This window comes from Somniosus microcephalus, chromosome 22 (assembly GCF_052327205.1).
Source record: "Somniosus microcephalus isolate GS21.2 chromosome 22, FLI_Smic_1.0, whole genome shotgun sequence".
Taxonomy (NCBI): Eukaryota; Metazoa; Chordata; class Chondrichthyes; order Squaliformes; family Somniosidae; genus Somniosus; species Somniosus microcephalus.
In genome coordinates, this window is record NC_141008.1 from 12264270 (window position 1) to 12290051 (window position 25782).

Below are 25782 nucleotides of genomic sequence, written 5' to 3' on the forward strand. Positions count from 1 at the left end.
GGTTATTTCCTTTTAGCAAGCTGTAGTCTAGGCTGGCAGGGGTGTTGCTTGCACTGCAGAGAGAACCTGGTCCTTTCTGAAACCGTGACCGTTGGATCACTGTCTCTACCGCGAGCATTGGTTTAAGCAGGCTCTGACTCCACAGAGTGTGCCAATTATCCTTAAAGCACACTTCTACTTATTACTTGTGCTAGTAATATGGGAAAAAGAGTCTCTCATTTGGTGGGCATGCTAAGGTCATCCATGCCTCTGCTCCAGTGTCAGACCTCCAGTGAAGATTCTGGTGTGTATCCAGTGTTGAAAATGCGCTGACGGTAGTCATCAGCACAGTATACTGTCGAGGGGCAGCTTTGTGCAATTGAGTTGACTGTTGGAAGACAAAGAAAATGGTCATCCCGCACTTGGTCATTGAAACAGAGTAGACTTCTCTGAAACGCCAGTGTGCTATTTGGGCTGTCAGTAAGGGAGTCTTGTTCACAATTTAGTGACGCTCCTATTCCAGTAAGTCGGTTTCAAACTGCTTTACTGATTTGTGTCATTAGATCTAGAAGTGGCAATGCTCAAAGAATTAAAAAGCCCCTCTGTGTTTCTTTGATACTCCCTGTACTTTATTGGTAGGCATGAGCTAGCAGTACCAGGTGCAGGGATGATTCACCCAATGATTGAGTTTGTGCTTGTGGGGAGGGCAGGCGAATAGGTCCCGAGTACAATGACCTGAGATGGAAAAAGTGTGTACTCTACTCCAAAACAAAAGTAACACTCTCGACATCGTAAGGGATCGGCTTACCATACCGTTTCAGTAGAATTACTCATGGCTATCTATTCAAGAGAAGAACGTTTTAAACTGATCCTAAACATGCTTTCACTTTCAAGGCTTTCCTTTAATATCCCGACAAATGGCTCTCTGGTTGACTTGGCTACACCCCAGCAGGAGGCTTTATCTGGGAAATAGACATTTCATTACCAGATCCCAAATGATTTACTGATGCAGATTTGCCTACCATTCCTGAATTTCTAATGAAAAAAAAAGGTGTGCTTGATCATTTTTTGGATAGAACTGCAACTTGTTTCAAGTACTGCTTAAATTGATTTAAAAAAAAATAAGTGCACTAATCTGAATTTATTACTGAATTGCTGTTCAGAGCTGAGGGAGTTACTGTGTTAGAAATGAAGAACTTGCTAATGTAGTAAGCATCAAACAGTTCTTTTTTAGTCAGGGAATAAGAATGATGGGTCTGAAAGCAGATCCAAATCAATGTTATGGCTTAGTTTAAAATACACATGCCAGCGGATTAAAAGCCTCGATTTCACGTATTATATGGAGCAAGAATAAAATACAAGTCACAGCTTTTAATACTCAAACTGTGCAATGCCCCCATCTCCTTCACCTCGATACCACTTCCCAAGATGGCAATCCTGTTTATGCCCCACAAGCAGCCATGGACACTCCAGGCAAAAACAATTCGTGCTCTGTTAAGCCTTAAATTGAAACAGATTCTGTGAAGTTATGCTCAGTTTTTCTTCATACAAATTAATAGGAATAAGCCTCATTCCCAACACCGGTGACCTCGGGCTGTGTTTACACAAATTATAGCATCAATTCAAAACCGTTTTATTGTTTCCGTGTCTGATTTTTGTATTGGATAGAGTTCGACTCGGAGTTCCTCCATGAAGGGAAAATTGATGCCTCCGTCATAATTCCATTGTGGGAAAACTTGCTGATGTGATCTGGGGTCGTGTTTAGGAAGATGAACACATGCGCTGCCCAATGCAGTTTAAATTGTTTGTGGGTGCGTGCTCAAAAGGTGTACAATCACATAAGAACATAAGACATAGGAGCAGGAGTCGGTCATTTGGCCCCTCGAGCCTGCTTCGCCATTCAATAAGATCATGGCTGATCAGATCTTGGCCTCAACTCCACTTCCCTGCCCGCTCCCCATAACCCTCGACTCCCTTATCGTTCAAAAATCTGTCTATCTCCACCTTAAATATATTCAATGACCCAACCTCCACAGCTCTCTGGGGAAGAGAATTCCAAAGATTCACGACCCTCTGAGAGAAGAAATTCCTCCTCCTTTCTGATTTAAATGGGTGCCCCCTTATTCTGAAATTATGCCCCCTAGTTCTAGATTCCCCCATGAGGGGAAACATTCTCTCTGCATCTACCCTGTCAAGCCCCCTCAGAATCTTACGTTTCAGTAAGATCCCCCCTCAATCTTCTAAACTCCAATGAGTATAGGCCCAACCTTTCCTCATAAGACAACCCCTTCATCTCAGGAATCAGCCTCATGAACCTTCTCTGAACTGCCTCCAATGCAAGTATATCCCTCCTTAAATAAGGAGACCAAAACTGTACGCAGTACTCCAGGTTGGTCTCACCAACGCCCTGTACAGTTGTAACAGGACTTCCCTGCTTTTATACTCCATTCCCTTTGCAATAAAGGCCAACATTCCATTTGTCCTCCTAATCACTTGCTGTATCTGCATGCTAACTTTTTGTGATTCATGTACAAGGACCCCCAGATCCCTCTGTACCTCAGCATTTTGTAATCTCTCCCCAGTTAAATAATAATTTGCTTTTTTATTTTTCTTACCAAATTGGATAACCTCGCATTTTCCCCACATTAAACTCCATCTGCCAGATTTTTGCCCACTCACTGAGCCTATCTATATCCCTTTGGAGATTCTTTGCATCCTCCACACAATTTCCTTTCCCTCTTATCTTTGTATCATCAGCAAATTTGGCTACGTTATACTCAGTCCCTTCATCCAAGTCATTAATATAGATTGTAAATAGTTGAGGCCCCAGCACTGATCCCTGCAGCACCCCCACTAGTTACAGTTTGCCAACCTGAAAATGACCCATTTATCCCGACTCTCTCTCTGTTAGTTAGCCAATCCTCTCTCCATGCTAATATACAGGGATATCTCCCCAACCGCGGGGTATACGTCCCTGAAAACCCTCGCAGTTAGTAAAACCGCGGTTGGCAAATCCAGTATAAACACAATAAAAAAGATAATAAGCATATAAATAGCATAAAAATAATGTTTTTTTACCTTATTCCTAAATTAAAAACCGCGGATACGTGAATTTCACTGCCGTGGTTGACAAAAATAGTCGTAGAGTGGAAACCGTGGATACGTGAAATCCGTGTATGGCAAAACCGCGGTTGGGGTGGGATTCCTGTAATACCCCCAACCCCGTGAGCTCTTATCTTCTGTAGTAACCTTTTATGTGGCACCTTATTGAATGCCTTCTGGAAATCCACAGACACAACATCTACTAGTTCCCCTTTATCCGCCCTGCTCGTTACATCCTCCGAGAACTCCAGCAAATTTGTCAAACATGATTTCCCTTTCATAAAACCATGCTGACTCTGCTTGACTATATTATGATTTTCTAAATGTCCTGCTATCACTTCCTTAATGATGCATTTTCCCAATGACAGATGTTAGGCTAACTGGTCGATAGTTGCCTGCTTTCTGTCTCCCTCCTTTCTTAAATAGGGGAATTACATTTGCGGTTTTTCAGTCCGCTGGGACCTCTCCAGAATCCAGGGAATTTTGGTAGATTACAACCAATGCATCCACGATCTCTGCAACCACCTCTTAAGACTCTAGGATGTACGCCATCAGGCCCAGGGGACTTGTCCACCTTTCGTCCCATTAGTTTGCATAGCACTTTCTCTCTAGTGATAGTGATTGTTTTAAGTTCGTCCCCCTCCCCCCTCCCCCCACCTCAATAGCCCCTTGATTATCCATTATTGGGATGCTTTTAGTGTCTTCTACCATGGAGACCGATACAAAATATTTGTTCAAGGTCTCCGCCATTTCCCTGTTTCCCACTATTAATTCCCCAGACTCATCCTCTAGGGGGCCAACATTTACTTTAGCTACTCTCTTCCTTTTTATATACCTGTAGAAGCTCTTACTGTCTGTTTTTATATTTCTTGCTAGCTTACTCTCATAAGCTATCTTCTCTCTTTTTTTAGTCGACCTTTGCTGCTTTAAAAAAATTTCCCAATCTGGCCTTTCACTATTCTTTGAAAACAAAAGCATACAATTTTGCAATTTGATACCATCCTTTACTTCCTTAGTTAGCCATGGATGGTTCATCCTTCTCTTAGTCTTTCTTTCTCACTGGAATATACCTTTGCTGAGAGTTGTGAAATATCTCCTTAAATGTTTGCCACTGCTTTTCAACAGTCTTACCCTGTAATATATTTCCCAGTCCACTTTAACCAAGTCTACCTTCATACCTTTGTAATTACCTTTGTTTAAGTTCAAGACACTAGTTTGAGACCTAGCTTTCTCACCCTCAAATGGAATTTGAAATTCTACCATGCTATGATCACTCTTCCCAAGAGGATCCTTCACTTCGAGATCATTCATTAATCCAGCCTCGTTACACATTACCAGATCTAAAATAGTCTTCTCCCTGGTTGGTTCCACAACATATTGTTCCAAGAAACCATCCTGTACACACTCTAAGAACTCCTCCTCAAGACTACCTTTGCCAATTTGCTTTGCCCAATCAATATGAAGATTAAAATTTCCCATGATTATAGCCGTACCTTTCTTACAAGCCTCTATTATTTCTTGATTTATTCGCTGTCCTACAGTGTGGCTACTGTTTGGGGGCCTGTAGACCACTCCCACCAGTGACTTCTTACCCTTATTATTTCTTATCTCCACCCAAATTGATTCTATGTCTTGATCTTCTGAGCCAATATCATTTCTCATTACTGCACTGATCTCATCCCTTATTAACAGAGCTACACCACCTCCTTTTCCTTTCTGCCTATTCTTACGAAATGGCAAATACCCCATGGCACATTTGCAGCTGCATCACGTAAAAGTGTCTATAATTTCATTAAGGCATCATGCATGATGATCTATCTTTGAAAATCTGTAGTTGACACCATTCAAACCTGACTACTACTTTCCAGGGTCAGCTGTGGCTCAGTGGGCAGCACCCTCGCCTCTGAGTCAGAAGGTTGTGGGTTCAAGTCCCACTCCAGGGACTTGAGCACGTAAATCTAGGCTGACACTGCAGTGCTGAGGGAGTGCTGCACTGTCAGAGATGCCGTCATTCGGATGAGACGTTAAACCGAGGCCCCGTCTGCTCTCTCAGGTGGATGTAAAACATCCCATGGCACTATTTCGAAGAAGAGCAGGGGAGTTATCCCCGGTGTCCTGGCCAACATTTATCCCTCAATCAACACAACAAAAACAGATTATCTGGTCATCATCACATTGCTGTTTGTGGGAGCTTGCTGTGCGCAAATTGGCTGCTGCGTTTCCTACATTACAACAGTGATCACACTTCAAAAAATACTGAATTGGCTGTAAAGCGCTTTGGGATGTCCAGTGGTTGTGAAAGGCGCTATAGAAATGCAAGTCTTTCTTTCGTTTGGTAGTAGCAAAGCATATCAAATGTCAATATCTAAGTCAGATATCCAGGCCAAAGCCACAGCGTGGATATCTTGTAGGCTGCCTGCGAATTTCCTCTGAGGGCAGTGCTCAATGATGAGCTCCAGGGTCTGATTAGGAGCTCCACAGTCGCATGATGGGGATGCTTTAATCTTCCATCTATGGAGAACCTGTCTAAGTTGCATGAATGTTGAGGTGTTTCAGGTTTTTAAAAATTTAATCTGGATGTTCAGACTCGAGGCTCCTTTCAGAAACGGGTGGGGTGCAAATTACTTCACTTATTTACAAAACCGCTCTGAAGTTTATGAAAGTTCAGTGAGTGATCAGAATTTCTGGGTTTTGTTTTGTTGTGCCTCACCCTTGCTGTTTTTATGACACTAAGGCCCTTGCAGTTAGCGCCTGCCGCCAGGGTCTTGCACAACTAGCTGCCGGGAATTGCTCGGGCAGCAACGGGAAAATCCATTTCTACTGGGTCTCCCGGGCCACCAGCCTCGGCAAGTTCCGACAAGTTTACTTCCAGGCTGCAGTTGGCTGCTGAGACCCTTGCATTGGGAACCAGTGCCACTGGCGTGAGCCTTGGTGCGATATAGAAGCGGCTTGGCTTAAAATGCATGCGTGCTAATGTTTTTTTTTGTGCTTGTTGCTTTCAGTGTGAGTTGATGGTCGTTAACAGCTCATTTGGAAAGAATGAAGCCGTTCTGGTAAATCTGCTCTGGGCGTTGCAGGGCCACCTTCTCTCCTGGTGTTATCTGCATCTGAAGGGGAATGATGTCTTGTCTCTCCATCACGCAAGAGAGATCCTCCTTAACTGTATGTACCATAGGTTTTACACACTCAACTTCTGCTCATTTAGGCCTAAATTCAAATGGAAATGGCGTTTAAAAAAAAAAACAAGTATGGAGAGCAGCATCCAAGTGATTGCCCCTCTAAATTTGAACTAGATATGTACACTGCGAGTTCTTTGAGCAGTAGTTGAGAAACTGCTAGTATAATGTGGCCATCAGTGATCATATTTCCTGATCTGAATGTATCAGACTTGTTGTTTAACTTCAGATGCTTTGTAAAAGTTGGTCTTTGGCCCCAAGTGTAGAGTAAAAAATTAAATTCAATAAACATTACTAAAATCATTAACTACTGCCATATTTTGATCCATCTATCTAGGCTCACTTACATTATCATTTTACACTTTCAACACGATAGTTCCTTTTTCGGTTTGTACAGCAGAATCAACTTTCTTTAAGAACTTTCATTTATATAGCGCCTTTCACATCCTCAGGATGTCCCAAAGCGCTTCACAGCTGACGAAGCACTTTTGAAGTGTAGTCCCTGTTGTAATATATGGAACTGTAGCAGCCAATTTGTACACAGCAAGGTCCCAAAAACAGCAGAGAGATAAAATGACCAGATAATCTGTTTTCAGTGATGTTGGTTGAGGGATTAAATATTGGCCAGGACACCGGGGAGAACTCCCCTGCTCTTCATTGACTAGTGCCACGGGATCTTGTACGTCCACATGAGAGGGCCTACTGGGTCTCTGTTGAACGTCTCATCTGAAAGACCGCACCTCTTGACATTAGAGCGTTTTAAGTTGGGTTCTAGCATTCAAAGTTTCACTTAATTGAGTCTGCATTCAGAACTCGTGGACCAGTGAATGAATTACTAAATGGCCACCAGAATATATTTTAGACCCTCCCTAATTAGCATAAAATGCTTTATATTAAAGTCTCGCCTTGGCTCAGTTGGTATCATGCTTACCAGTAAGTCCGAAGGATGTTTGATCAAGTCCCACTCCAGGACTTGAGCACATAATCTAGACTGCTACTGAGGGAGTGCTATGTGGTCAGAAGTGTGACATTTTGGATGAACTCTTTTGGTGATTCTGGCAGATGTAAACACTCCTGTGGCACTGCTTGAAGAGTGAGGAGTTCCCCCAGTCTCCTAACTGGCCAACATCAGCAAAAATTGATGAACTGGTCATTCCTTTCATGCGCACTGGGATCTGGCACAGTAACTGCACTTCAGAAATAATTCATTGGCCTGAAGCACCTTGCAATGTCCTGAGGGTGTGTTGAGGCTTTCCTTAACGCAAGTTCTTTCTAATTGAAAATTACAGTGAAGTGTACCAGAATTACCGTGCACTAAGGATTTCAGCATTATTTAGATTCCTAGATTAAAAAATCAGATAGCTACTTCTTACCTGATTTGCCATCTTTATTGCCTTTGGTTGGTTGATGCACTCCTTTTTACAGTTTTTTATGGGAGGGAAGAGAATCTGTTTATTTGTAAATTATTTTGACTGTTCGGTGCTCCTGAACTCTTCAGTGCAAGTACGAGCTATCAATAAACCACTCTGTACTTTCTGATTAGTTAGTACAGGAAACTCTTTTTTATCCGGTGTGGTGCCGGTTTATCAAAGTCCGGATTACAGAGAGGTATAGTTAAAAGGTACGAGAGCCCTGTACACGGCCACAGATCCAGGCGTCCCTGTTGCATGGCAACAGGTGCAGGAACCCCGGCCACAGATCCAGGCATCCCTGTTGCATAGCAACAGGTGCAGGAACCCCGGTTACACAGCCACAGATCCAGGAACGGCCAACTAATATGAAGTAAAACTTACCTGAACCTACTCCTGAATTTTACCGGTTAAGAGATTTCCGGTTACAGGAAACTCTCGTTTAAACGGCACCTAAATATCCGGAATTCTCTATTAACCGGCAAAATTCATAGTCCGAAAACACCTCAATAACCGGAAATGTTGCCGAGTCCGAGTCTCCCGCGGTGGCCGAGTTAGTCAGTGGGGGGTAGTTCTCCAAACTGCCACTACTTGGCTTCTTGGCGCTGTCAGAAGTCCAAACACCTCAATAACAGGAGTCTGACTCTTTGTTTGTTAAAAATAGCCTCGGTAGATAACCCTCTCTGTCAACCGGAATTTTTAATCAACTGGCACCATCCCGGTCCTGTTGGTGCCGGATACCAGAGAGTTTCCTGTATTTTTAGGTGCCGGTAAATCAAGAGCTTCCTGTAATGTCGCTTTATTATTTAATGTTATTTCAGCAAGAAGGAAAAAAAACTTCTGACAAGTGGATGGTTTTGAAGAATGAGCTCTGATAATGTATGCAATGTTTTAAAGCAGTTCAGTGAATGTTGCTGTGAATATAAACATTAACCCACTTAACCATGGGTTGTGTCGCTTTTCAGACTAATGTGCTAAGAAACGTATTCCTTTACTCTGGCGTTCTGTATTGGACAGGTTAAGCTTTTACCCAAGCTTGCACGACCTTTGTGGAACTGACTCGACTGCTGAAACTTTCACCCGCGTTCTAGAGAATGCCAGAGACTGGAAGTGATGACTGATTAGCATTTCTTTGTGTTATTGACCATAATATTGCTCAACAGATGTCAAACGCCACATCTCCAGTGCGTCCAGTGTTCTGGATTTCCTGATGCTGAAATGCAGTGGGAATAAGACCATGGCGAGCCTGAACGACTCCTTTCTTGCGATGGCAACTAGACAATTGGTACGTGAGTCAAAGAACACAATATTTTCTCCTTTTTTAAAAGTTTGTTGCAAAATTATTTTGGTACAATTTGCATGAGTAATGGTGTGTAAATTATTAAACTGCAAAAGATGGGTTAATGGACCTGCTGTGTGTTTCCAGCATTTTCTGTCCTTTCTCCATTTGCAATTTGTTTTTAAATCGCTACTGGACTGGATTTCTAGGTTAATTTATTTAACAGTGCTCCATTGGTGGTTTTATAATGATAGAAATAAATAAGAAAAATGATATGCACACTCAAGCTCGCCAATATCTACAATTCATTAGGAAGATGCAATAAGGCTCAACGTTAATGTGAAATGAGAATTTGGTTAGATATGAACACATCATGGAAAAATTTTCAGGGCTATGGGGACAGAGCAGGGGAGTGGGACTAATTGGATAGCTTTTTCAAAGAGCAGGCACGATGGGCCGAATGGCCTCCCTCTGCGTTTCAACAACATTTATATAGCGCCTTTAACGTAGTAAAACGTCCCAAGGCGCTTCACAGGTGTATTATAAGACAATAGATTTGACACTGAGCCATACAAGGAGAAATTAGGGCAGGTGACCAAAAGCTTGGCCAAAGAGGTAGGTTTTAAGGAGCATCTTAAAGAAGGAAAGAGAGGCGGAGAGGTTTAGGCAGGGAATTCCAGAGTTTCGGGCCTCGGCAACAGAAGGCACGGCCACCAATGGTTGAGTGATTATAATCAGGGATGCTCAAGAGGGCAGAATTAGAGGAGCGCAGATATTGGGGGGGGGGTGGGGGGGGGTGGAGCTGGACTAGATTACAGCGATAGGGAGGGGTGAGGCCATGGAGCGATGCGAAAACAAGGATGAGAATTTTTAAATTGAGGCGTTACTTAACCGGGAGCCAATGTAGGTCAGCGAGCACAGGGGTGATGGGTGAACGGGACTTGGTGTGAGTTAGGACACAGACAGCAGAGGTTTGGATCACCTCGGGTTTACTTAGGGTAGAATGTGGGAGGCCAGCCAGGAGTGAGTTGGAATAGACAAGTCTAGAGGTAAAAAGGGCATGGATGAGGGTTTCAGCAGCGGATGAGCTGAGGCGGGGGTGGAGACGGGCAATGTTACAGAAGTGGAAATAGGCGGTCTTGGTTATGCTGTGGATATGTGGTCGGAAGCTCATTTCAGGGTCAAATATGACACCAAGGTTGCGAACAGTGTGGTTCAGCCTCAGACACGTTAGGGAGCGGGATGGAGTTTATGGCGGGGACCGAGAATAATGGCTTCGGTCTTCCCGATATATATAATTGGAGAAAATTTCTGCTCATCCTGAACTGGATGTCGGACAGGCAGTCTGACAATTCAGAGACTGTGGAGGGGTCGAGAGAAGTGGTGGTGAGCTAGAGCCGGGTGTCAGCAGCGTACATGTGGAAACTGACGCTGTGTTTTCGGATGATGTCGTCGAGGTGCAACATGTAGATGAGAAATGGGAGGGGGCCAAGGATAGATCCTTGGGGGACCCCAGAGGTAATGATGCGGGAGCGGGAAGCCATTGGATGTCATTTGTGACTTTGAGAGCTGTTTCAGTACTGTGGCAAGGGCGGAAACCTGATTGGAGGGATTCAAACATGGAGTTGCAGGAAAGATGGGCACGGATTTGAGAGGTGACAACACGTTCAAGGACTTTGGAGAGGAATGGGAGGTTGGAGATGGGGCGGTAGCTTGCAAGGACGGATGGGTGAAGGGTTGGTTTTTTGAGGAGTGGGGTGGTGATGGTAGATTTGAGGGAGAGGGGCACAGTACCTGAGGAGAGAGAACCATTAACAATATCAGCTAACATGGGAGCCAGAATAGGAAGTTGGGTGGTCAGCAGTTTGGTGGGATCGAGGGAGCAGGAAGTGGTTCTTGTGGACAAGATGAGCGCGGAGAGGACATAAGGGGAGATCGGAGAGAAACTGGAGAAAGATGCGAGTTCAGGGCTAGGGCAAGGGGGAACCTCAGAGGAAGTTTGGCTCGGTGGGCTAGGGGAAGGAAGGGAAGTGGCAGAGGCAGCTGAATGGATGGTCTCAATCTTAGAGACAAAGAACTCCATGAGCTCCTCACACTTGTTGGAGGTGAGGGTGGAGGAGAGGGGTTTATGAATACGGTTAGCAGTGGTGAATAGAAGCCGAGGTTTATTTTTGCATTTGATAAAGTGCCAAACAAGAGGTTATTAAACAAAATTAGGGCTCGTGGGATTAGAGGTAATATACTAGCATGAATTGAGGATTGGTTAATGGACAGAAACAGAGAGTAGGAATAAACGGGTCATTTTCGGGTTGGCAGGCTGTAACTAGTGGGGTACCGCAAGGATCTGTGCGTGGGCCTCAGCTATTCACAATCAACATCAATGATCTGGATGAGGGCACCAAATGTAATATATCCAAGTTTGCTGATGATTCAAAGCTGGGTGGGCATGTAAGTTGTGAGGAGGATGCAAAGAGGCTTCAAGGGGATATAAACAGGCTAAGTGAGTGGGCAAGAACATCGCAAATGGAATATAATGTGGAGAAATGTGAAGTTATCCACTTTGGTAGGAAAAATAGAAAAGCAGAGTATTTTTTAAATGGTGCGAGATTGGGAAATGTTGCTGTTCAGAGGGACCTGGGTGGCCTTGTACACGAATCACTGAAAGTTAACATGAAGGTACAGCAAGTAATTAGGAAAGCAAATAGTATGTTGGCCTTTATTACAAGAGGATTTGAGTATAGGAGTAAAGACATCTTATTGCAATTATATAGGGCCCTGGTGAGACCACACCTGGCGTATTGTGTACAATTTTGGTCGCCTTACCTAAGGAAGGATATACTTACCATAGAGGGAGTGCAACAAAGGTTCACCAGACTGATTCCTGGGATGGGGAGATTGTCCTATGAGGAGAGATTGATTAGACTAGGCCTATATTCTCTAGAGTTTAGAAGAATGAGAAGTGATCTCATTGAAACATACAAAATTCTTACAGGGTTTGACAGGGTAGATGCAGGGAGATGTTTCCCCTGGCTGAGGAGTCTAGAACCAGGGGTCACAGTCTCAGAATAAGGGGTCAGCCATTTCGGACTGATGAGAAATTTCTTCACTCAGATGGTGGTGAATCTTTGGAATTCTCTACCCCAGCGGGCTGTGGAGGCTCAGTCATTGAGTATATTCAAGATGGAGATCACTAGATTTTGGGATGTTAAGGGAATCAAGGGATGTGTGGATAGTGCAGGAAAGTGGAGTTGAGGTAGAAGATCAGCCATGATCTTATTGAACAGGCTCGAAAGGCCTACTCCTGCTCCTATTTCTTATGTTCTTATGTTAGAATGATTCTGGAATAGTAAGCACTTTTGGCAGACGAGAGAAGGACCTGATAATGCTTTATGTGGTCCAGCCAGATCTGGCGGTGAATGGCTAAACCAGTTGTCCGCCATATCCGTTCAAGTTTGCGTCCCTCGGACTTAAGGGAGCGAAGATGAGGGCTGTACCAGGGGGAAATAATGGCCAGGGTGAGAGAGAGTAATTGTTTTAATAGGGACTAGGACATCAAAGGTGGTGGTGAGGGTGTGGTTGAGTAGCTGCAGAAATGTCATGGTGAATGGAGGGCCAAAGGCTGGACACTTGGGATTTCATAGGTGCGGTTGTAAGAGAGTTGGGTGAGTTTTTTTTCCAGGGGCGGACACAGAAGGAAGGGTTGTGGGGTGGGGGGTGGAAGGGGGATGTGGGAGTAGAGCGATACGAGGAAGTGGTCAGAGATAGCCTTATCTGCGATTGACACGATGGGAGTAGCGAGGCCACGAGTGATGGCATGGTCAAGGGGGTGGCCGTGAATATGGGTTGGGGAGTTTACATGGAGGGAGAGATTAAGGGAGGATCGGAGGCTAGTGAACTCAGGAGAGAGAGCATGATGAATTGAGATAGAGGTTGAAATCACAGAGGATGAGATGTTGCTTGGTGCTGAGGGAGGAAAGCAGTGAAGATCTCTCGGTAATAACATTTTTATCGTACTTGGGTGGGGGATAGAGAACGAGAATTTTAAATGAGGTGAGAGGGGTGGAATAAGGTGAGATGCCCCAAGGAGGAGAAAGTGTCTGATGAGTAGGGGGACAGACCAAGGTGTGATTTGGTGATGAGAGCCACACCGCCACCACGGTGGTCTGGGCAGAGCAAGTGGTGGGAGGTTTCGCTAGGTGGGGAGGCTTCATTTCAGGGTAAGGTGTCCTCACCCCTCAACCAAGTTTCTGACATGGCCATGATGACGATGCAATCATCCACGATAAGCTAATGGATGGCAAGGGCCTTGTTCGCAGGTGAACGGACATTCTGGAGGGAGATGTGGAGAGGGTTGGTGATGGCTGACCCACTGCCAGCGTCCACAGTGTCAGCGCTGGGGGGATGGGTTGGACTCTGATTCTATGTTCATCTATCTGTTTATTTGCTTTATTTCCACAATTACAGTGGTGCAAAAATGCAGCAGTAGAGTGCAGCAACTTCATTCTTATTCTATAGAAGTACTAAATATTAATGCAAACAAACAAGCATGTAACCACAGCAACAAAATCCAAACTGTGCTGGAATGATTAGAAATCTTGACCAGAGCTCGCTATAGACATTAAATGGAGGATGTTATTTACATGGCTTACACTTGTGATGCAACCTGCCTTTCTGCATTATACTTCAGTGTACAAGAATGTGTTAATTAGAAAAGGTGGTTCATCCCATCCAGCCCACTCTATCTTCCAAGTCATCTTGCAGGCCTTGATTTGACAGTTCCCGACATCTCTCTCTTTCCTACAGTACACCCCTAACCTTTTACTCTCTTGCATTCAATTATATTTTGAATGTTTGAACAGAATCAGTATTTTGCTGTACGAGGTGAGAGTCTATTCTAAGGTTGATTCTAAAGTTGAAAGTTATTTCTTGTGTTATGCTGAATTTGTAAACGCTTCACTTTCATTCTTTGTTACAAATTTTGAGTCTGCCGGAGATATTCTCGGGTTCAGCAGTGCTGCTCACTCCCATAAGCGGACCCTATGTTCCTTATGCTCAGGAGTTTGCCTGTACTGCCCAATCTGCTTTTGCCATAGTGTGACCTGTGGGGTTTGGTGCTGGGTCCCCTTTGTAAATAAGAAAAGTGCAAAACCATTATCACTAATGTTCCCACTAATTTTGTTTGGCCCTGTGTGGCCACTTTAAGGGGCTGCGCAGGCCATTTAAAATGCTGGGCATGCGCGGTTTTTGAATTGAAAAGCCGGCTGCGCGGGTTCCCTGGAGTGCTGCGTGGCTGCACAGCTTGCAGGGAACATTGATCATCACCCTGTCCCGGCTAGTGGGTTCAGCCGAAGTATTGCATCAGACCTCTGCATAGGTCTGGTCAGCTCTGTTTTGGAGGTAACCTGCTTGGGCCTTAATTGCCCCATCTCTCAGTAGACCTCACCAACTGACCTCCAACATGTGGGCCCTTTTTTTCCTGTTGTCCCCTGTCCCATAGAAAGCTGGGGGCTTGATTCCTCATCTCTCTCCTGTCCGGGGATTGTCCAGTCGAGTTGCTGCTGGAGCTTGCTACTGTGTGCCCCCTGCCCCCACTTTGTAACTAGCTTCAAGCAAAGGTAATTCGGAATAAACATTCCGACCACCAAAGGTGTGAATATTTGCCGAGATGAGACGACACCCTTATTATTCTAAATCATCATAGATAACAGTTTCAGTGGCTGCTCATTGACGGTTGGGTGATCTCATTAACATACCAAGCCCCTCTTTGTCCCATGTGACTGTAGGTGCATTTTTGACTTTTGTGAACATGCGTTAATTTAAAGGCGACACCTTAACATAAATTGTATCCAAATCTTTTCATGGAAAAATGAAGATCCCGAGACACAACATTCGTCTATCCTAATCGAAAGATGAGGTGCTGTTCCTCGAGCTTATGTTGAGCTTCATTGGAACAGTGTAAGAGGACGGTGAGAGTGGAGCGGAAAATTAAAGTGACAGGCGACCAGAAGCTCGGGGTCACCCTTACGGACTGAACGGAGAAGTTCTGCAAAGCAGTCACCCAATCTGCGTTTGGTCTCCCCAATGTAGAGGAGACTGTATCGTGAGCAGCGAATACAGTATACTAGATTGCAAGAAGTACAAGTAAATCGCTGTTCACCTGGAAGGGGTGTTTGGGGCCCTGGACAGTGGGAAGGGGGGGAGGTAAAAAGGGCAGGTGTTGCATCTTTTGCGCTTTCACGGGAAGGTGCCGGGCGAAGGGGAGGGGGTGTTGGGGGTGATTGAGGAGCGGACTAGGATGTTGCGGAGGGAGCGGTCCCTTCAGAATGCTGAAAGGGGAGGTGAGGGGGAAAATGTGTTTGGTGATGGGATCATGCTGGAGGTGACGGAAATGGCGGAGGATGATCCATTGAATGTGTAGGCTGGTGGGGTGAAAGGTGAGGACAAGGGGAACCTGGTTCTGTGAGGGAGGGGCACTTTACAGCCTTCTGGATTCAACATCGAGTTCAACAATTTCAGACCATAACCTCTGCTCCTATTTTTTTTTTCACATGGCAGCTGTTGGTGATTCTGCCATTTCCATTTACACTTCATCTAGACTCATCTTTTCTTTCTTAACTTGTCCCATTACCATCTCCTTTTGCCTTGCACCATCATCCCTTTTGTCTCTTAATCTCTCCTGCCTTCCATCCTATCCCAGACCTTCCCTTTTGTTCTTTCCTCCCCTCCCCCCTTTCCCTGCCCCTACACTTGCTTAAAAACCTTTTACATCTCCAACTTTTTCCAGTTCTGATGAAGGGCCATCGACCAGAAACGTTAATTGTTTCTCTCTCTACAGATGCTGCCTGACCTGCTGAGTATTTCCAGCATCTTCTGTTTTTATTTGATTTCCAGCATCTGCAGTATTTACTTCCAAGTTTGGATGGTGTGTGACTCGGAGGGGAACTTGGAGGTGGTGGTGTTCCCATGCGCCTGCTGCCCTTGTCCTTCTAGGTGGAAGAGGTCGTGGGTTTGGGAGGTGCTGCTGAAGAAGCCTTGGCGAGTTGCTGCAGTGCATCTTGCAGATGGTACACACTGCAGCCATGGTACGCCGGTGGTGGAGGTAGTGAATGTTTAAGGTGGTGGATGGGGTGCCAATCAAGCGGGCTGCTTTGTCCTGGATGGTGCTGAGCTTCTTGAGTGTTGTTGGAGCTGCACTCATCCAGGCAAGTGGAGAGTATTCCATCACATTCCTTACTTGTGCCTTGTAGATGGTGGTAAGTCTTTGGGAAGTCGGGAGGTGAGACACTCGCCGCAGAATACCTAGCCTCTGACCTGCTCTTGTTGCCACAGTATTTATGTGGCTGGCCCAGCTAAGTTTCTGGTCAATGGTGACCCCTAGGATGTTGATGGTGGGGGGATTCGGCGATGGTAATGCCGTTGACTGTTAAGGGGCGGTGGTTAGACTCTCGCTTGTTGGAGATAGTCATTGCCTGGCACTTCTGTGGCGGGAATGTTACCTGCCACTTATCAGTCCAAGCCTGAACGTCGTCCAGGTCTTGTTGCATGCGGGGATGGACTGTTTCATTATCTGAGGAGTTGTGAACGGTGCTGAACACTGCAGTCATCAGCGAACATCCCCATTTCTGACCTTATGTTGGAGGGAAGGTCATTGATGAAATAGCTGAAAATGGTTGGGCCTAGGACATTGCCTTGAGGAACTCCTGCAGCGATGTCATAGAGTCATAGAGTTTTACAGCACAGAAAGAGGCCCTTCGGCCCATCGTGTCTGCGCCGCCCATCCATCCCTGTCCAGTCTAATCCCATTTTCCAGCATTTGGTCCATAGCCTTGTATGCAATGGCATTTCAAGTGCTCATCCAAATGCTTCTTGAATGTTGTGAGGGTTCCTGCCTCTACCACCCTTTCAGGCATTGAGTTCCACATTCCAACCACCCTCTGGGTGAAAAAGTTCCTCCTCAAATCCCCTCTAAATCTCCTGCCCCTTACCCTGAATCTATGCCCCCTTGTTATTGACCCCCCTACTAAGGGGAAAAGTTCCTCTTTGTCTACCCTATCTATGCCCCTCATCATTTTGTACACCTCAATCAGGTCCCCCCTCAGCCTTCTTTGCTCCAAGGAAAACAACCCCAGCCTGTCCAGCCTCTCTTCATAGCTGAGGCGCTCCATCCCAGGTAACATCCTGGTGAATCTTCTCTGCACCCTCTCCAAAGCAATCACATCCTTCCTATAGTGAGGCGACCAGAACTGCACACAGTACTCCAGCTGTGGCCTCACCAGCGTTTTGTACAGTTCCATCATAACCTCCCTGCTCTTATATTCTATGCCTCGGCTAATGAAGGCAAGTATCCCATATGCCTTTTTAACCACCTTATCTACCTGTTCCGCTGCCTTCAGGGATCTATGTACATGTACACCAAGGTCCCTCTGACCCTCTGTACTTCCTAGGGTCCTACCACTCATTGTGTATTCCCTTGCCTTATTTGTCCGTCCAAAATGCATCACCTCGCACTTTTCAGGGTTAAATTCCATTTGCCACTTTTCCGCCCATCTGACCAACCCGTTTATATCGTCCTGTAGCCTGAGGCTTTCCTCCTCACAATTTACCACCCCACCAATTTTCGTGTCATCTGCGAACTTACTGATCATACCTTTTACATTCTCATCCAAATCATTTATGTAGATCACAAACAACAAGGGACCCAGCACCGATCCCTGAGGTACCCCACTGGACACAGGCTTCCAGTCACAAAAGCAACCTTCGACCATCACCCTCTGCCTCCTGCCACTCAGCCAGTTTAGGATCCAACGCGCCAAGGCACCCTGGATCCCATGGGCTCTTACCTTCTTGACCAGTCTCCTATGCGGGACTTTGTCAAAAGCTTTACTGAAGTCCATGTAAACCACATCCACAGCATTTCCCTCATCCACCCCCCTAGTCACCCCCTCGAAAAATTCAATCAGATTTGTCAGACATGATTTACCCTTGACAAAGCCATGCTGACTATCCCCGATTAATCCTTGCCTCTCCAAGTGGAGACTAATTTTGTCCCTCAGAATTTTTTCCAATAATTTCCCTACCACAGATGTTAGGCTCACTGGCCTGTAATTCCCTGGTTTATCCCTGCTACCCTTCTTGAATAATGGTACTACGTTAGCTGTTCTCCAGTCCTCTGGTACATCCCCTGTGGCCAGAGAGGTTCTGAAAATTTGTGTCAGAGCCCCTGCAATCTCCTCCTTTGCCTCGCACAGCAGCCTGGGATACATCTCGTTTGGGCCTGGGGATTTATCCACTTTTTGGCCTGCTAAAACCGCTAGCACCTCCTCCCTCTCGATGCTAATATGTTCAAGTATGTCACAGCCCCCTTGCCCGATTTCTATGTCCTGGGGCTGTGATGATTGACCTTCAATCACTACAACCATCTTCCTTTGTGCTAGTTATGACTCCAGCCAGTGGAGTGTTTTCCCCCTGATTCCCATTGACTTCAGTTTTACTAGGGCTCCTTGATGCCACACTCGATCAAATGCTGCCTTGATGTCAAGGGCAGTCACCCTCGCCTCACCTCTGGAATTCAGCTCCTTTGTCCATGTTTGGACCAAGGCTGTAATGAGGTTGGGAGCTGAGTGGTCTTGGCGGAACCCAAACTGGGCATCAGTCAGCAGGTTATTGGTGAGTAAGTGCCGCTTGATGGCACTGTCGATGACACCTTCAATCACTTTGCTGATGATTGAGAGTAGACAGATGGGGCGGTAATTGGTCGGGTTGGATTTGTCCTGCTTTTTGTGGACAGGTCATACCTGGGCAGTTTTCCACATTGTCGGATATAAAACAGTTTTATTGCTGTACTGGAACAGCTTGGCAAGAGGCGCGGCTAGTTCTGGAGCACAAGTCTTCAGCACGATAGCCGGGATGTTGTCGGGGCCCATAGCCTTTTCTGTATCCAGTGCACTCAGCCATTTCTTGATATCATGGTTGAATTGGCTGAAGACTGGCTTCTGTGATGGTGGGGACCTCGGGAGTAGGCCGATATGGCTGAAGTTTGTTGCAAACGCTTCAGCCTTGTCTTTTGCACTCATGTGCTGGGCTCCACCATCATTGAGGATGGGGATATTCATGGAGCCTCCTCCTCCTGTTAGTAGTTTAATGGTCAAAGAGGTCGGTTTTAAGGAGCGTCTTAAAGTAGGAGTGATAGGTAGAGACGCGGAGAGGTTTAGGGAGAGAATTCCAGAGCTTGGGGCCTAGGCAGCTGAAGGCACGGCCGCCAATGGAGCAGTGAAAATCAGGGATGCGCAAGAGGTCAGAATTGGAGGAATGCAGAGTTCTCTGAGGCTTGTAGGGCTGGAGCTACAGTGATGGGGAGGGGTGAGGCCATGGTTACATTGCACACAGCAAGCTCCCATAAACAGCAAATTGGCTGCTGCGTTTCCTACGTTATAACAGTGACTACACTTCAAAAGTACTTCATTGGCTGTAAAGCATTTTGGGATATGCTGAGGTTGCGAAAGGCACTATATAAATTGAAGTCTGTCTTTCTTTCATGGGAGGGATTTGAGATTTTTAAAAGGAGGTGTTGCTGGGCAGGGAGCCAATATAGGTCAGCGAGCACAGGGTGATGGGTGATTGGGATCCATCACCCCTGTGCTGCGAGTTAGGATAAGGACAGCAGAATTTTGGATGCGCTCATGTTTATGGAGGGTGGAATGTGGAGGCCGGCCAGGAGAGCATTTGGAATAGTCGAGTCTAGAGGTAACAAAGGCATGGATAAGGGTTTCAGCAGCAGATGATCTGAGGCAAGGGCAGAGATGACTTGTTACGGATGTGGAAGTAGGGAGTCTTAGGGATGTGGGGTCGGAAGCTCAGCTCTGGGTCAAATAGGATGGCAAGGTTGCGAATGATTTGGGTCAGCCTCGGATATTGGCTAGGGAACGAATTTCGTGGCGGGGACCGAAGACAATGGCTTCCATTTTCCCAATATTTAGTTGGAGGAAATTTCTGCTCATCAAATACGGATTGCCTGACGAGCAGCATAACAAATCCGAGACAGTGGAGTGGTTGAGAGAGTGGGTGGTGACATAGAGCTGGGTGTCGTCAGCGTACATGTGGAACTTGGCGTTCTGTTTTTGGATGATGTCGCCAAGGGGCAGCATGTACATGAGAAAGAGGAGGGGTCCAAGGAGAGATCCTTGGGGGACTCCAGAGGTAACGGTGTGGGAGTGGGAAGAGAAACCATTGCAGGTGATTCACTGGCTATGACTGGATAGATAGGCACATCCATCCTATAACAGTTCTTTATCATGGCTTCACCTTGACTGAGCTGTTACTCAAATTATTCAACTGGAGACAGTTACGGAGGTGCAATACTTTAGTTATCACTTGGCCATATTCCTCGGCAATGTTCTGAGTAGTTGGCCATCCTAGCTACATCTTCTCGAAGGGCTGGCACCATTAACCTGTTTATCATCTCCTAGCTGCCACACCTTTGGAGGTCGATGGAGAAAGTCTATTTTTGCCTCTGCTGAACTTTTCATGTTCTCGTGTTTGCTTTTCATTTCACTGAAACTGACATTTCCAGCCCTCTAACAGAAACTTGCTTAGCAGGCAAAAGCTAATAATATAAAGAATTAACCCATTCCTTACATTATAACGATGATGTAGTAAACTCATAATTCAATATTCTGAAACCCAGCGGCATCTTTGCTCTTCTCTGAACACGTTCACTGCCGTTCTCCATTCTTGGGTGGAGCGACCAGGTAATACTCCACATGTGTTCTCAATAATTCTTCATAAAATGTTGGTAACATTTACTTTGATTTTCATTTTATGGATCTGCTCATACACTCCAATATATTTTCAGAACTGCTGCACTCTGTTGATACTTTCAATGTTTAGGCAACTATTACATCTAGATTCTATGATTTTGTTCAAGATTTACCTTAGCAATGTAATTTTACTTTTAGAAGCAGTGCATGTGTTGCCTGACATCTTTCAGTATGAAATACAGTTTCTGAATTCAATATGAAATACAGTTTCTGAATTCAGTATGAAATAGTTTCTGATTTCAGTATGAAATCCAGTTTCTGAATTCAGTATGAAATCCAGTTTCTGAATTCAGTATGAAATCCAGTTTCTGAATTCAGTATGAAATATAGTTTCTGAATTCAGTATGAAATAGTTTCTGATTTCAGTATGAAATACAGTTTCTGAATTCAGTATGAAATAGTTTCTGATTTCAGTATGAAATCCAGTTTCTGAATTCAGTATGAAATCCAGTTTCTGAATTCAGTATGAAATCCAGTTTCTGAATTCAGTATGAAATATAGTTTCTGAATTCAGTATGAAATACAGTTTCTGAATTCAGTATGAAATCCAGTTTCTGAATTCAGTATGAAATATAGTTTCTGAATTCAGTATGAAATACAGTTTCTGAATTCAGTATGAAATACAGTTTCTGAATTCAATATGAAATACAGTTTCTGAATTCAGTATGAAATACAGTTTCTGAATTCAGTATGAAATAGTTTCTGATTTCAGTATGAAATCCAGTTTCTGAATTCAGTATGAAATCCAGTTTCTGAATTCAGTATGAAATCCAGTTTCTGAATTCAGTATGAAATATAGTTTCTGAATTCAGTATGAAATACAGTTTCTGAATTCAGTATGAAATACAGTTTCTGATTTCTCTACCCAGTTGCTAGGTGTTCGGATTGTATTTGTATTTTAAGACACCTTATCAAATGTCTAGACACCTGACTAATCATCATGGTACCATACTCTGACTGAACAATTCCAATCAATGTTATTTGGTATAACCAAACCCAAGTTGTCTTCATTCTTAGTGTCTCGAACAGCTTCCTGTATAATAGGCTCTAATGTTTTCCCTGTGGGTCTTAAGCTGGCAGGTCAGTCCTTGCCAGTATAATGTTCAGTCTTATTTTAAAAGCTGCAACCTTTTCCAGTCACCTAGTATGATCCCTGCATTCAATCAGCTATAAGCAATTCAAGCCGCAGCATCCCTTCTACTTTTTGAATTTTCTTTAATTGTCCTATTCCAGCAAATATAATGACTCTGGCCTGTGTCTTTTAAAATCTATTCTATTCCAGCTCATGAATTTAGATTGCTTATGCATCACCATTCAATAAATGTTTTGTCAAATTTTTGTTGCAGGTAATCTTCCTTTTGGAGCTTTCTAGTTTGGACATCCCTCACTGTGCCCTGCTACAAGCCTTCGCTCCACTGGCGAAAACATTGAAGATCCTCTGCTGTGAAACCGGGGACGACTTTATCAAGGTAATAGCTATATCTAATATGTTTTTGAAACTTTCCAGTGCGTATCTGCATTTTAACCTTTCGGCTTATGCCACATAAAGGTGCTTAATGGGGTAGTGAAGAACCCCAGCTTCAATAAATAGTTTCAATTCTGATTAATAGCTTGATGGTGAGAACTTGGAGAAATCAGAGGAGCCAGTGTTTCTCAGGATGTGGAGCATGGAGTCTACGCACAACTATGAAAACAATAGTCATGAGACGACGGTCTTTGTTTGTCCGGGTGCAACATTCTTTGAAGTGGAGTTTGATGAGAAATGTGAAACAGAAAAAAGGTATAGTCCAATTTCAAACCACAGTCTCCCTGGAGATTCTACCTGTAATAATCTAGAGTGTTTTTTTTATAGGTGGGGAGAGAGAAAAAAAGAGGCGAACTGGTGCACCAAAGTGTCATCAGTGTTCATAGAAACATAGAAGATAGGAGCAGGAGTAGGCCATTCGGCCCTTCGAGCCTGCCCTGCCATTCAATGCGATCATGGCTGATCATCCAATTTCAGTACCCGGTCCCTGCTTTCTCCCATACCCCTGGATCCCTTTAGCCTTAAGAAATATATCCAACTCCTTGAATATATTTAATGAATTGGCTTCTACTGCCTTCTGTGGTAGAGAATTCCACAGGTTCACCACTCTCTGGGTGAAGAAATTCCTCCTCATTTCTGTCCTAAATGGCTTACCCCTTATCCTTAGACTGTGACCCCTGGTTTTGGACTCCCCGACCATCGGGAACATCCTTCCTGCATCTAGTCTGTCCAGTCCTGTCAGAATTTTATACGTTTCAATGAGATCCCCTCTCATTCTTCTAAACTCCAGCGAGTACAAGCCCAATCGTCCCAATCTCTCCTCATACGTCATTCCTGCCATCCCAGGTATCAGCCTGGTGAATCTTCGCTGAACTCCTTCCATGGCAAGAACATCCTTCCTCAGATAAGGCGACCAAAACTGCACACAATACTCAAGGTGCGGTCTCACCAAGGCCCTGTACAACTGCAGCAAGACATCCTTGTTCCTGTACTCAAACCCTCTCGCTACGAAGGCCAACATACCATTTGCCGACTTAACCACCTGCTGCACCTGCATGCTTATCTTCAGCGACTGGTGCACAAGGACACCCAGGACTCGTTGCACTTCTCCTTCTCCCAATCTATTGCCATTCAGATAATAATCTGCCTTCCTGTTTTTGCCACCAAAGTGGATAACCTCACATTTATCCACGTTATATTGCATCTGCCATGCTTTTGCCCAATCACCCAACCTGTCCAAATCATCCTGGAGTTTCTCGGCATCCTCCTCACAGCACACACGCCCACCCAGCTTTGTGTCGTCTGCAAATTTGGAGATATTACATCTAGTTCCCTTGTCTAGATCATTAATATATATTGTGAATAGCTGGGGTCCAAGGACCGATCCCTGCGGTACCCCACTAGTCACTGCCTGCCACTCGGAAAAAGACCCGTTTATTCCAACTCTTTGCTTTCTGCCTGCCAACCAGTTCTCTATCCAAGTCAATACCTTGCCCCCAATCCCATGTGCCTTAACTTTACACGCTAAGCTCTTATGCGGGACCTTATCAAAAGCCTTCTGAAAGTCCAAATACACCACATCCACTGGTTCTCCCTTATCTATTTTACCAGTTACATCCTCAAAAAATTCCAGTAGATTAGTCGAGCACGATTTACCTTTTGTAAATCCATGTTGACTTTGCCCGATCCTGTCACTGTTTTCCAAGTGCTTTGCTATTACATCTTTTATAATGGACTCTAGCATTTTCCCCACTACTGATGTCAGGCTTACCGGTCTGTAATTCCCCGTTTTCTCTCTACCACCTTTTTTGAATAGTGGGGTAACATTAGCTACCCTCCAATCCATGGGTACTGTTCCAGATTCCATCGAATGTTGGAAGATGATCAGCAATGCATCTACTATTTCTAGGGCCACTTCCTTAAGTACCCTAGTACAGGAAACTTTGTGCTATCCGGCACCCACGGGACCGAGCTGCTGCCGTTGCCTCAAAACTGCCGTACTCTCCAGAGTTAATGTTGAGAGATACGGAGATTCTTATCTCCATATTTGACAACAAACACTGTTGCTTAGCAACAGCTTCTAAACACTCGGGTGTGGCCTGCAAGCTCTGTAGCTGAAGCTGTTGCTATAGCTACAGACCTTGCACAGCTTGACCGTTCAAACAAAGCGCAAAAAACAAACAAAAAGAATAAAAAACGGCTGCTGATTTTTGCCGGTGGCTCCAGATTGCCGGATAGCTCACCTCCGGATAGCACAAAGTTTCCTGTATGTAGATTATCAGGCCCTGGGGATTTATCCGTCTTCAATCCCATCAATTTCCCTAACACCATTTCCCTACAATACTGATTTCTTTCAGTTCCTCCCTTTCATCAGACCCTATGTTCCCCAACATCTCTGGGAGGTTATTTGTGTCCTCCTTTGTGAAGACAGAACCAAAATATGTATTAATTGGACTGCCATTTCTTTGTTCCCCATGATAAATTCCCCTGATTCTGACTGCAAGGGACCCACACTTGACTTCACCAATCTTTTTCTCTTCACATATCTATAAAAGCTTTTACAGTCAGTTTTTATGTTCCCTGCAAGCTTACTCTCATATTCAATTTTCCCCTTCTTAATTAATCCCTTTGTCCTCCTTTGTTGAATCCTAAACTGCCCCCAATCCTCAAGTTTACTGCTTTTTCTGGCCAATTTATATGTCCTCTCCTTGGATCTTATGCTTTCCCTAATTTCCCTTGTTAGCCACGGTTGAGTCACCTTTGTTTTATTTTTATGCCAAACTGGGATGAACAAATTCTGTAGTTCTTTGAATGTTTGCCATTGCCTATCCACCGTCAACCCTTTGAGTGACATTCCCCAATCAATCCTACCCAACTCGCGCCTCAGACCATTGTAGTTTCCTTTATTTAAATTCAGGACCCTAGTCTGAGTCAACTACTTCAAGAATTCGATCATATGATCGCTCCGACCCAAGGGGCCTCGTACAACAAGATTGCTAATTAATCTTTTCTCGTTACATAATACCCAGTCTAAGATGGCCTTCTCTCTGGTTGGTTCCTCGACATATTGGTCCAGGAAACCATCCCATAAACCAGGAATTCCTCCTCCACGGTATTGTTACTAATTTGGTTAGCCCAATTAGATTAAAGTCACCCATGATGACTGCTGTGCCCTTATTGCACGCTTCTTTAATTTCCCTTTTAATGCCATCCCCAACCTCCGCATTACTGTTTGGAGGTTTATATACCACTCCCACTAACGTTTTCTGCCCCTTGGTATTTCTCAGTTCTACCCATACAGATTCCACATCATCAGAGCTAATATCCTTCCTTACAATTGTGTTAATCCCTTCTTTAACCAGCAATGCTACCCCACCTCCCTTTCCTTTTTGCCTATCTTTCCTGAATATTGAACACCCCTGGATGTTGATTTCTCAGCCTTGGACACCCTGGAGCCATGTTTCCGTAATCCCAATCAAATCATATTCGTTTACCT

The 25782-nt window shown here is 44.7% G+C and overlaps 2 protein-coding genes across 5 annotated transcripts in view; one reads left to right on the top strand and one right to left on the bottom strand.

The window, feature by feature from the left end:
- atp2a3 (ATPase sarcoplasmic/endoplasmic reticulum Ca2+ transporting 3) overlaps window positions 1-25782 on the bottom strand; it is an 824766-nt gene that overhangs the window by 257681 nt on the left and 541303 nt on the right. The window lies entirely within an intron of this gene.
- Window positions 1-25782, top strand: part of zzef1 (zinc finger, ZZ-type with EF hand domain 1) — a 229044-nt gene that overhangs the window by 53425 nt on the left and 149837 nt on the right. For all 3 annotated transcript variants that reach the window (XM_085964180.1, XM_085964183.1, XM_085964181.1), the window contains exons 9-12: window positions 6084-6243; window positions 8830-8951; window positions 22108-22230; window positions 22372-22541. In XM_085964180.1, coding sequence (XP_085820306.1) covers window positions 6084-6243; window positions 8830-8951; window positions 22108-22230; window positions 22372-22541 — 575 coding nt within the window. The remainder of the gene's footprint in view (window positions 1-6083; window positions 6244-8829; window positions 8952-22107; window positions 22231-22371; window positions 22542-25782) is intronic.